The sequence below is a fragment of the Grammomys surdaster genome, unplaced genomic scaffold (assembly GCF_004785775.1).
Source record: "Grammomys surdaster isolate TR1022 unplaced genomic scaffold, NIH_TR_1.0 170, whole genome shotgun sequence".
Classification (NCBI taxonomy): domain Eukaryota; kingdom Metazoa; phylum Chordata; class Mammalia; order Rodentia; family Muridae; genus Grammomys; species Grammomys surdaster.
Window position 1 is genome coordinate 23,274,088 of NW_021604618.1, and position 13,557 is coordinate 23,287,644.

General features: G+C 38.7%; 1 protein-coding gene across 1 annotated transcript in view; it reads right to left on the reverse strand.

Moving 5' to 3' along the window:
- Positions 1–13,557, reverse strand: part of Ubr1 (ubiquitin protein ligase E3 component n-recognin 1) — a 112,025-nt gene that overhangs the window by 57,999 nt on the left and 40,469 nt on the right. Inside the window, exons 13-21 of the mRNA XM_028766833.1 lie at positions 13,406–13,505; positions 12,521–12,649; positions 8,604–8,784; positions 7,661–7,722; positions 7,332–7,442; positions 5,661–5,726; positions 5,324–5,425; positions 3,244–3,307; positions 334–458 (exon numbers count right to left, since the gene is read on the reverse strand). Of these exons, the coding sequence (XP_028622666.1) occupies positions 334–458; positions 3,244–3,307; positions 5,324–5,425; positions 5,661–5,726; positions 7,332–7,442; positions 7,661–7,722; positions 8,604–8,784; positions 12,521–12,649; positions 13,406–13,505 (940 nt within the window). The remainder of the gene's footprint in view (positions 1–333; positions 459–3,243; positions 3,308–5,323; positions 5,426–5,660; positions 5,727–7,331; positions 7,443–7,660; positions 7,723–8,603; positions 8,785–12,520; positions 12,650–13,405; positions 13,506–13,557) is intronic.

Genomic DNA, 13,557 nt, shown 5'->3' on the forward strand with positions numbered 1-13,557 from the left:
AGAGAGAGAGAGAGAGAGAGAGAGAGAGAGAGAGAGAGAGAGAGAGAACACCAAATAAACAACCACGAAAACTGGAATTCCTCCAATCAGAGGGACTGAAATATAAACAGAGACAAGAAGACAGCTCAGTGGTTAAAAGCAGGGCTCCCTCCCTGGGTCAGTTCCCAGTTTCTATATGTTGGTCACAACTGTCTATGGCACTAGGTCCAGGGCATCCAACACCCTGTAAGAACTCCAGGCATGCATATGATACACTTATAAACATGTAGGAAAAACACCCAAACATATACTTTTAAAAATAATTTTCTTTCTGTTAAAGAAAAGTAGACTTACATTCTCAGGTAGGTTTCTGGCGATGGCACTGTGTGGCATGGGCTCAATGCAAAGTAAGTGAGTAATCTCTCTCATTATAACCTCCTCTTTGGTAACATTTCCCACTCCGGGTACATAACGCTCTCCTAATACAACAAAAAACAAAACCAGAAAACTTCATTCATTTCTATTTAAGTTTTGTTCTAACAGATGTATTTATACCCAGAACATTGCATCAAGTCAGGTCTACAAAAACAAATCCAAATTACTTCAACATTTTCCTAAAATCAAACCATAAACTATTTGTTGAAAGAGAGAAACCATTCAGTGACCTGAAGAATCCAGCCCTTATTTTAATTTGCTGTAATCCCAGCACTTGGGAGGCTGAAATAGGAGGATCACAAACAGAAAGGCAAGCCTGGTCACATAATAAGACCAGGTTTCAAAAGTCAAACCAATAAACTAGAGAGATGGTTCAGTGGGCATGAGCATGTATTTCTCTTACAGAGGATCCAAGTTCTATTCCTAGAACCTCCATCAGGACACTCACATCAGGACACTGCCTGCTAATCCAGCTCCCAGGGATCCAATGTCTCTAGACTCAAAGGGTACCTGCACTCACATGCACATACCCATACCTACACTAAAAAATAATCAATTGTTAAGGTCAGGCATGTTGTTGGCACACATCTTTAACACTAGCACTCAAGAGGTAGAGACAGGCAGATCTCTGTGAGTTGGAGGCCAGACTTGTCTACATAGTGAGCTACAGGTCAGCCAGAGCTATACATTAAGACTCTGTCTCAAACAGAAAAAAGAAAAGAAGAGGAGAGGAGAGGAGAGGAGAGGAGAGGAGAGGAGAGGAGAGGAGAGGAGAGGAGAGGAGAGGAGAGGAGAGGAGAGACAAGCAAAAGAAAATCAAAATAAACTGAAAAAAACAAACAAACAAAACAAACAGTGCCTACCTAGATGTTAAGAACTCTTTTTGCACAATCACCAAGACTAGAGTTTGGATCCCATACCTGTGCAACAAGCCAGATGGCTCACAAACACTCCAGCTATAAGAGATCTGATGCCCTCTTCTGTCTCCCACTTACATACACAAGAACACACACACACGCCTATAAACTCACACAGACATACAGACAAGCACACACACAGAGATAGAGGACACAGAAAGTGACAAAAAGACAAGAGAAATAAAGAAGTACATAAAAAAGAACAAAATGAAAACTGAAAGTAAAATTAATGGTTTACATGATAAAACAGGATTATGTATCAAGCCTAGGACTCACACTCTACCACTGAGCTACAAACCCAGGTCCAGGTTACAAATACATAAACAAAAACCCTGTCAAATGGAGATTAGAAATTGCTAAATCTAGTATAGGAATGTCTCTGGTGTCAAAAATCTAACTTCCCCTGTTTCAAGAAGACATTTGAACATATGGCACCCTAGGCTTTTTAAATGTTTTTTTAAGTGTATATATGTGCAAATTACTTTGTGTAGTGTGAGCATGTGTGCATGCAGGTGTATGTGTGTGCATGTGTTTGTAGGGGGTCTTGGTCTTCACCTTATTTCTAAAATAGGATTGCTCACTGAGTCTGCAGCTCACTGATGCAGCTAACCCTGCTGGCAAACCTGCTCTCTAGGGATCCTCCTGTCCGGTCTCCTCAATTCTGGGATTACAGGTGTGTGCTGCCTGCCTGTCTCCCCCACTTTTATATTCGTATTGGAGATTGAACTCAGGTCCTGTGCCTTCACATAAGGAACTTTACCAATGTGAGCCACTTCCATGGTCCTAGTGAAATTTTCATTGACATACATTAATTAACACAGTGATGGGCTTCATAAGGATAATTCTTTCAGGTGTGTCAGGCACTTTGCCCATATTCACCTCCCATACTACCCTCTCCCTTCACTGGTCTCCTGAGTGGTCCCCTTACTCTGCCTTCATGACCTATATATTCAGCACTAGTTTTCAACACTATAATATCTACAAAAGGCCTAAGACATCTAGCAGAGATCCTTTTAGATATTCTCTAAATCACACACATTTCACAAAGAATTTGTTAAATGATTTATTCCAATGACTCATTTTCACATTTGTAAATTTTCTAATTTTATATTTTATTTTATAATTTTCATATATGTATATATATATGTATGTATATATATTTACCAAAGGGGTATCCCCCAGGTTCACAGTCCCAGAAGCAACCTTAGAGTAGGTTCCTTTCACACTGTATGGATTAGGAATCTGAAAGATTATATAGCATGTTCTTAATAACTGAAAGCAAGGCCAAGACTTTATAATCTAACTCCTAATCCAAATATTTCCAACTTATTTATATTTTTCCCATTATAAAGCAGACATGGGGCTTGAAAGACGGCTCACTGGTTCAGAGCATTTGCTGCTGCTGGGGAGCCGAGTCGTGTTCCCAGTCCCACTCTGGGCTCACAGCCATCTTTCTCACTCTGATATCTACCCAAAGTCATTTGCAAAAACAACCTGATAAAACATTTAAATTAGACTGAGGATATATTTAAATTTCATGCACATATGTAAATATCAGCACTAAATAAGTAGATTTAAAAACCCTATGTTTATAGCCAGGATATTTATACCTTGACCTCCAAAACCCAACAATAAAAAAAAAAATCAAGTGTAAAGATTAAGAGGTTACTGGGAATGTAGTTTAGTGGCACAGCACTTGTCTAACATGTGAAAGGCCCTGGGTTTCATCTCCAATACTGAGGAAATACTGTGCAAGGCTCACTGTTACAGAACTTTCTATCCATCACACACGTCCCATTAGTCTCGGATACTTCATGTAGCATTTAGAACAGAAGACAAATTCCAATCATATTTTATGAACGTTCTTTAAAAAGTAAATCATGTTCTAATTCAAATTTTGTTTTAATCTTACCCACAATATAGATGAGGACCTGAAGCATTTCTTCTATTAATGTATTATACTGTTTAATCAAATCCTACAGAATTAAAAAAAAAAAGTTACATAAGAACCACAAACTCCAAGTCTGTATTTCTTGATTAGATGCAAGGTCCACCCAGTCTGGAGTTTTCTTCCAAGCACAGCAAAGGTAGGAACCAAAACTCCCACCTGACACATGAAGCACACATGAAGCACACATGAAGCACACATGAAGTACACATGAAGTACTCCATCACAGTTGTCAGAAACGGCCACTTGCCTCATTACATCACCTCTACATTGTTATCTGTCCACAGTCAACAAGTTCTAATCTTTCCCTTTCCCTGGTCTTCGCATCCTTCTTACCGGGAGAGTGAGAGTGGCTTAACATCCATGTCCTAGGTATGGTAGGAGTATCATTACCTAAAACATCTCTTATCTAGCTTCTTCTGATCAATCAGTTATTTTCACTGAGGGTAAAAATGACAAAAATATCATTTCCTTTCTATAGCCTATTATTTGGACCTCCATAAGTGACTTCAAAGTCAGAAGAATTAAGGAATAGGATTTAATAAATTAAAAAGCAGTCAAGGTTGCCCCTTGTTGGTGGCTGCTCACATCTTTAATCCCAGCACTTGGGAGGCAGAGGCAGGTGGATCTTTGAGTTCCAGGCCAGCCTGGTCTACAGAGCAAGTTCCAGCATAGCTAGAGCTACACAGAGAAACCCTGTCTCAAAAAACTAAAACAAAAAACCAAAACAGCAAAAAACCAGTCAGGATTACTTTATAAGATAGTACTTCAAATATTAAAGCATTACAGATGGGACAGGGTATTGTAAGACAATACAAATGTTCCAGTGTAATAAAAATACCAAAATAAGCATTTAGAAAAATAGAAAACGGAAAAAAGATTTTAGGAAAACATACAAAAGGAAAGCACTAATAATTCGCTAACTCCCTGAAAACCAATGATAATGAACCAAAGAAATGACACTGTACACACCGTCTCTCAGTGCCGATGTGATATTAGAAACCTCATCCTATCAGAAATACACATGCTCCAATCTGCTAATACTTATCAAGAGCCTTAAGTAAAAATGTGCTGTTTTATTTATCAAATTTACACATAAAATTTATCTTAAAATAAATGCTTTTGCATGCACTGGAACTGTTACATAGACTTCAAAACTGATCATGCAAAAATGACAATACAGGTCTGGTATTTACTCAATTATAAGGGAAAAAAAAATCCTATCATCATATTTTGTTAACCAGGCTACAAATTATAAAATGGTATGTGTAGAATAAAGCTTTTGCTTTAAAAACAAAATACTAGTATTTTATTTTCTGAAGGCAGTACGTTAAGTGACATCTCTTTTCTTTGTTGATCTATATAGAGCCTAAGTTTTCTAGAGAGAAAAGAAAGTATGTATGTTTGCATATTTGTGTATTCTATGTGCATATGTGATGCCTGGAGGTACAGAAATTCCATAGTATGGGATAAACCATGGTTCTTAGACATCTAGGACATCCCAACAAGAACAACACAATCCAAGATGGCACAAGTCCCTTATAAACTGATGCAGTGTCTGTGAATAACCCATACACATCTTGCCGTACACTTTAAAGCACATCTACATTACTCATAATACCTAATCCAAATGTAAATATCATGTAAATGTAAGTATCATATAAATAGTGATTGTTTAGTACTGTTTGCACACTAGTACAAACACAATTTTAAAAATATCTACCTGATCCTTAGTATGATGAATCTGTAGATACAGAATCCAGATATGGAAGGCTAACTGTATATATAAAGAAATATGCTTTTAAAATATAAGTAAAAATAGTGGCCGGGCAGTGGTGGCACATGCCTTTAATCCCAGCACTTGGGAGGCAGAGGCAGGTGGATTTCTGAGTTCGAGGCCAGCCTGGTCTACAGAGTGAGTTCCAGGACAGCCAGGGCTACACAGAGAAACCCTGTCTCGAAAAACCAAAAAAAAAAAAAAAAAAAGAGTAGTGACAACAATATGCCTTTGGAATTAATTCACACACCAGTCTCCGTTGCTTACCTGGTCTTTTGTGGATATGGTCTTGTTAAAAGCATCAGCAAGTTCATACCTCTGAAGTACCAGTAACAAGAACTTGTTGGGATCCATTACGGATGCTCCAATCTATGAGGGAAACTGAGTGTCACATTTCTCATGTGTTAAATGGAGGAGCGCTTGCTTATCTCTAATAGTCCCTTTAGAAAATTACAGAATAATCTTGCAGAAGCTCACCCATTCTCTCTATGCTGTCATGTTCAGTTAATGGAGAGAGAAACTCAAGTTAAAAACACTATCTCCTCTTACTTTAAGAAACAAAACAGAAAAGGAAAATCTAATGGAGAGTAACTAAAACAGGTACCTGAAGCATGATTATATCTTTATCATACATTTCTTCCCTGCATTTAACATCTTGATAATAAAAAACCTGTGGGAAAAAATGGTAGACAGATGTTAAAGAAATTAACTTGCAATAGACATCTTTGTTCACCATGTATGTGTATGTACGTTTACATGTGGATGGGCATGTGTGTGTGTGTGTGTGTATAGACCAGATGTTAACATAGGCTGTTTTCCTCAATTGCTCTCCACTATGTATAATGAGTAAGGATCTCTCACTTCAAGCCTAGAGCTCCCTGGTTTGGCTGGTCTAGCTAGCCAGTTGCTATGAGGACTCTGACTCTGCATCCCACAGCTATGATTACAGGGGCAGTATAGCAACCTAACTTATGTGGATGCTAGAACCCTAAACGCTGGTCCTCATGTGTGTGCAACCAGAGCTTTACCCACAGAGATATCTTCTAGCCCTCAGACAAAATTCTTAACAATAGGTTCTCAACTAGATGGCTCAACAGGTACAGATGCTACCAAGCTGACACTGAGTTCAATCCCTGAGACCCTTATGATGGAAAGAAAAAAAAAAACAATTCCTCTAAGATGTTTTATGACAAAACTTATTCTTAAGACTTTCCATCAGCTAGAAATCTATGGAAATGATTAGTTTTTGAAAGTAAATCAATTTCTACACCAAATCTAGGTAGGCAGCTCACATATGTAATATTAGCACGCGGGAAGCTGAGGTAGGAGGTTTCATAGGTTTGAGCTCAGTCTGGGATACAAAGATCCTGTTTCAAAACAAGAGTAACAGTAATGTCTGCCGGTCATGTGTAGGGAAGTGGATTTAATGTCTTTCACCAAAAAAAAAAAAAATGAAAGAAAGAAAGAAAGAAAAAGAAAGAAAGAGAAAAAGAAAAGGAAAGAAAAAGAATAAAAAAGAAAAAATCATAACACCATTTTCTTCTAAGTGGTATCATTAAAAGTTGTTCTCTGATTTTTTTTAAAGAAAAGCACTTCTCCCATTTTCCCTAAAACATAAGGAAAAATAATTAAGGTAGCCATTGTTGTTGTTGTTTTTAAATGGTGCTGGCGGCTGAATCTAGATGCACACACAAGAATTTTAGCACTGAGTTACATTCTCAGACTATAGGGTAGTCTTTGATTAGGGCAGATTCAATGACCACCATAGAAACAAAACCAAACCAATAGCAAAAGTACAAATAGGGGCTAGAGAGATGGCTTAGGGGTTAACAGCATCTGATGCCATTCCCAAGGACCTGGGTTTGATTGCCAGCACCCACATAGCGGCTCACAATCATCTATAACTCCAGTCCCATTGATACTGCATGACATACATGGTTGGTGCTCAGACATACAGACAAAAGAGAGAGAGAGAGAGAGAGAGAGAGAGAGAGAGAGAGAGAGAGAGAGAGAATGAAATGTCTTAAAGAATAAGTTAATGGGAGACTCCTGTGCTCTTACTGGCTACCTTCATATTAATCCAGATGGGATAAATATTAAATAGAAAAAAGGAGAAACACTTATAGGATCCCCAGAATTTTTATATCTAAGAGATTACACAAAAGAATAAGAGCAAATATTTGGCAAACTCTATGGGCTTGGAGGAAAATAAACCTAGAATAAAATTTTACAAAGGGAACTCATTCACAGATGGGCATAATAGACTGCACCATACCTGGCTAATGAGAGAGAGCCCATTTCTTCGCCACATCTCGGCAACAACCTGAGCAACCAGCACCAGACAGCGCAAAGGGTACTCCACTAGGACCTCTACCTGAAAGCCGTCCTGAAACACAGTGAGCTCTGTTTCATTATTTCTCACACTACACATGCCTAGACTTGAGAAGTACGTAAAATAGGGGAGTTTGCATTGGGAATTCAGATTTCAATATGAAGCATTCTGCTGTGAAGTGACTAAATGTGAGTATTCAAAGAGCTTAAAAATATGATTTTCTTCCCCACCTACCAACAGAGATGACTAGAATATACTTAAGAGTCACTTACAAAAGGCACAAATTCATGCAGTCTTGAGACAGCACCTAGTCTGCTTAAACGTACATGAAGACCTAAATCATTTTAAAGAGGAAAAAAGAAAACAGGTAAGCAATTAAACCCTCTTAGTGTACTTTTAGTTAACTCATAACATTTGGGAAAGCTGGGTTATTTAAATGTATTTTCACTAGAGTTGAGGGTGTATCTCAGAGTGTTTGCCTAGCAGGCAGGAAGCTTTAAATTCAATCTCCAGTCCATCCCCCCAACACATCCACATTATTACTAAGTTTATAAATGATACTCCCAAATGAAAACATTTGACTTCTAATTTTGGAATACAGGATTACCAAAACACAATCCTACAGTGTACAACATCTTACATGGTATATAAGCCATATATAACTAAAAGTCTGCCTCTCCAGATGTTTATTCTACTCTTAAAGAAAAATCAAGAGGGCCAGCAAGATGGCTCAGTGGGTAAAGGTGCTTGCTGTCAAGCCCAGTGACCTGAGTTCAATCCCCAGAACTCACATGGTAGAAGAGAAAATGAACTCCCACAAGATATCTTCTGATCTCCATACATTCACCATAGCATATCACTCCCCCACCCAAAATAGAAATAAATACACAAATGTAATTTAAAAGATAAAAAAGAAATATCAAAAAAATTGAAACCTAATCTGAATTTTGGTATACGTTTATATAAAAATCAAAAATTATAAATATTTAGAAACTGGGTGGTTGATAGAAAAGTTGGTCCTTAGGTAAGAATAAAGTATGAGTAAACTTCCTTGGATAAATATTGTGGTGACAGCTCTCCAAGGTCAGAAATAATGACAGTCTTTAACTCCAGCATCTAATGGGAGTATATGGAACAATGAAAAAGAGAAATTACTGTTCTATCCAGACTACCTAGAAAAGTTACCAGAAATACACAAAAAACAAAACCACTCACCAGCAAGAGTTCTAGACAGTGGTAGATGTATGCTTACAAGGTCTTCAGACACTTTGTAGGACTTGGTTTCCAAAATATGACCGCACAATTGTACTACTGTCTTGGTACTAGACATAAAATTTGTACTGCACCTCATTACAGCTTTGTGACATTCTTTATAGGCCACTAGTAAGAGGTCTTCCTAAGGTAAAAGAAAATACAAATATATTGTTAAGTCAGCTACTTTGTCACATACTACTTAATAAATATTTATTAAATATAAGCACAAAATTGTTCTATGTATTCCCAGGGCTACCTCCATAGAGTAAATCCAGAGGAAATATAAAATATAAACATTTATAATCAGAGTAAAAATTGTAGGCACCAACTAAATGATATAATCTTCAAAAGGCCAAAAAAACAAGTATACTTTTTAAGGTAGCTTTCCAACAGGTCCTCAACACTCAACACACACACACACACACACAGAGAGAGAGAGAGAGAGAGAGAGAGAGAGAGAGAGAGAGAGAGAGAGAGAGAGAGAATATGCTTGTCTAGGGATAGAGCTCAGCGGAAGAGTTTGACATAGCCTGTGTTTGACCTGAAGGGAAAGAAAAATATACATACACGTGTGCAAGCACAGGGGGATGGGAGTGGTATTTCCTAAAACTTACAGAAAAGTAACTGGCAAAGCATCCTTCCTTCCTTCCTTCCTTCCTTCCTTCCTTCCTTCCTTCCTTCCTTTCTACCTTTCTTCTTTCCTTCTTTCTCTTTTTTGATTTTTCAAGACAGGGTTTCTCTGTGTAACAGTCCTGGCTGTCCTGGAACTAGTTTTATAGACCAGGCTGGTCTCAAACTCATAGAAATTCACCTGCCTCTGCCTCCTGGGATTAAAAATGTGCACTAATACATCCAGCAGATGTTTCTAATAAATAAATCCCTAGGCTTGATCCCTCACAATACTCAAAGAAAGAATTTAAGCATGGGGAAGATGAGAAAGAGATATTCTCAGGAAAGATCTAATAAAAAAAATAGGAGGGGGGAATACAATTCCTATTCAAACAGTGGAAAATAATTGAAAAGATGAATCAGAGGTTTCATGGGTGGAGTCACTGAACATTAAGCTGGAAGCACTGCAGTATGTAAATATATTGATAGTGTCTACAGCGTAGTGGAGTCAGTCTGTATTAGAAGAATTAATGCGAGGCACCAAAGGTGAAGAGAGAAAAGGCTCAACTGAGGAGACAGAGGCGCTCACAGGCTGACGGCACACATTTGGGACACAGGAAAATCAAATCTGAGTGAGCACAGTAGGAAAAGAGAAGCGCCCATCACTCAGCTCCAGTTCAGTGCTTCTCACACTGCTTTATCCTGAGAAAGGGACTCCACAGCCAAACACATCTGGGGGACGTTCCTCTTAAGTTCCAGCATATTGATGATCAAACACACAGAACATGCTCTGAGGTTTCTTGTAAGGAAGAACATTTTAATCGCAATGCTAATAATAGAACGAGGAAATTCAAGATGAAAGAATACAAGTTTGAAATTAAAAAGAAGTGGTAACAAATCAATTTAAGATATTCTGAGTCTGAATATAAAAAATGTTAGTCTAAGTACAACTGTCTGAATACCAACTAAAGTGGAAGTTCAGCTTGGGCAACTGATGCCTTTAATTAATGAAAGACCTTTATAAAAAGACTACTGGGCCGGGCGGTGGTGGCGCACGCCTTTAATCCCAGCCCTTGGGAGGCAGAGGCAGGCGGATTTCTGAGTTCGAGGCCAGCCTGGTCTACAGAGTGAGTTCCAGGACAGCCAGGGCTACACAGAGAAACCCTGTCTCAAAAAACCAAAAAAAAAAAAAAGACTACTGGGACATTCTTTTGTCAAGAAGAAGAGATTGGGAAAAAGGCAATAACTGGTTGAGCCTGATAACTGATATTCAAACTCTTAGGATTGTGTGGACTTGTAAAAAGCCAAGGGAAAGAGAGATTTCTCGCCCGTCTCCCTCACTCCCTCTGCCTAGCTAAAAACCGTCATATTATATTCCTAAAGCTAGCCACCAAGGTCTATGCCCTTATTTGACCACACCTCATCCCATCATGGGGGTTTCCCCTTTTACCTCTATAAACCATCATTTGCCTATGGGCCACTTCTGTCTCCTGTCTATCCAGAGGCAGCCTTTGTTGTGATATCCACTGCCCACCCACCATCCTCAACCCCACCCCAACAAATATCCCTTCCTCCTTTCTTCCTCATCCTCTATCTCCTGTCTTCATCTCTTAGTCCCTGCCCTTTGTCCCTTAGGGGCAAATAAATCTCCTTTGCACTGCGAACTTGGTCTTGGAGGTCCTGAGCCAATAGCCAATACCTTTCTGTCTCTGCAAGGGGCTTCTACTGTTCTAGAGGACAGGGGTCCTGTGTGCTCATAGGCAGGTGAGTAAGTGGAGAAAAAAAAAAGATGAAGACAACTGAGGAGACAAATCCCAGGAAAAGAAGTATAATTTGGAACCAAGTGCCTTAGAAAAGGTATTGGTTTAGATACAAGAAACTAAAAGGTGGAGGCTGAGTGTTGAAGACATGGAGAAACCTGGTCAGATTATGCGGTCTACACAGAAAATCTGGAGGGAATGATGGAACTGACTCAAAATGGCAACCTTCTCATTAAAAATAAACAAGTAATCACAAAGATGACTCAGTGGGTAAAGTGCTTGCTGTGGTAAGGACCTAAGTTTGTATCTCAAGTACCAACATAAAAGCTGGATCCGGTGTCTACCTATAACCACAGTGCTGGGGGGCAGAGACAAGACCCCACAGGGCTTGCTAGCTGGCCAGTCCAGCTAAAATGGTAAGACCTAGGTTCAGTGAGAGACACTGTCTCAATAAGGTGTAAAGAAGGAAGGCACCCAATGCCAACCTTTAGATTCTGTATCTGTACAAATGGGTACATGCACATGAATAAGTAAATAAAGTCATAGTCTCTTGGGGGTGATGGTGCAGAAATCTGGAGTATGGTTTTGTGGGGGTGTGTGGTGTGTGTGGTGTATGTATGTGAGTGGTGTGTGTGTGTGTGTGTATGTATGGTGTGTGTGGTGTGTGTGTGTATGTGTGTGTATGTATGGTGTGTGTGTGTGTATGTATGGTGTGTGTGGTGTGTGTGTAGTGTATGTGTATGGTGTGTGTGGTGTGTGTGGTGTGTGTGTATGATGCATGTGTCCATAAGCCGATGGAGACAATGTCACCTTGGGTTGTTATCCCTCAGGAGCATCTGCTTTGTGTCTTTTATTGGGACCTGAGCTCACCTGTTAGCTAGGGTGGTTGGCAAGCGAGCCCCTGGGAACCTCATGTCTCCACAACGCTCCCAGCACTGAAATGACAATCGCCCACAACAATAGCTGTCTTTTTATGTGGATACTGAAGCTCAACAGAACACAGGTCCTTATGCTTGCATGGCAAAAATAAAATACTATGTACTATTAGACACTAAACCATCTTTCCAGTAGTCCCAAGATACATTTTTTTAAAAATTACTTTCTTATTTTATGTGTATGGCTGTTTTGCCTGCATGTATATCTGTGTATCATGTATGTACACTGCCTATAGAGGCCAGAAGAGGTGTCAGAACCCTTGGAACTGGAGTTACAGATGGCTGTGAGCCACTGTGAATGCTGGGAATTGAACCGAGGTCCTCTGAAAAGGCATCAAGTACTCTTAAGAGCTGAATCATTTCTCCATCCCCCAAGGCAGATCCTGAGACACATTTTTTAATCAAATATAAAAGAATAAATTTTCTTTTTATACTTAATGACATAATTTTAAGTAACTAAGACAGTCACATTATAAACTTTTATATCAAGAAAACTGTAGCACAAAATTATGCTACTACTAACTATTAGAGCACTTACAAAAACGCTACTCCTACTACCAAATCTTTAACTTACATCGCAAGCACACCACTCTTGGAACATGAGTAAAATATTCTTTAGTTGCATCTGTATAGCGATGGCGGCCTCCCAGTCAGGGTCTACTTCAATGTGTTGTCCAACTTGTCTTCTGATCTCTTCCATTCCCTGCAAGGAAAGACTAGTTAATCCAGGGCATTTCATATTGTTATTCCTCTATGGCAAGATATAAAAATGCCAGCATTTATATTCATAAATGCATAGTATTTTAACATGATGAATATATGAGCTACATGCAATACATTGTAATTACATGTACTACAATACAGAATGCATTACTTAGGACAGCAGCTTCCCAAAGTACACAGTTCACGTGTATATGACTATAAATGCCAGTAGTCATACCCTCATGTGGAAAACAAGAATCATAACAGAAAATAAACCGATAAGCTAAAGATTTTTTTGTAGTCTTATTATGTGGTAAGTATTCAACAATCATTAACAGTAGCACCATTGTCTGCACACACACACAGGGACAAGTTAGTGTTTATATCTTATTTCTACTACATTACAGAAGTTTTCTTCTATGAAAACCACAATTTACTTCTTTTTTAAAAACTGAAAAAAAGGGCTGGAGAGACAGCTCAGTGGTGAAGAGAATAGACTGATCTTCTAGAAGACCCGAGTTTGAATCCTAGCACCCATATGGTGGCTCACAACAACCTGAAATTAAAGTTCTACGGGACTCACCACTCTCTTCTGGCACACAAGACACCAGGCATGTACATGGTGCATAGACATATATTCTGTGAAGATACTCATACAAATAAAATAAAAATAAGTCTTAAAATAAAATGGGAGGAAAAAGAGATGGATTTTTTTTAAACTAATTTATTTTATTGGTACACCAAAGAATTACCATACCTGCATACAGGTAAGAATCTTCAGAAAAGACCGGAAACCTTCCAGGAACTGTGCTCTTAATCTTTCTGTCCATATGATAGGCTTGCTAATCAGGATGTACCTATCATTTCAACAGAAAAAGAAATAGTTCACTTCTTTATTCTGAGATGACC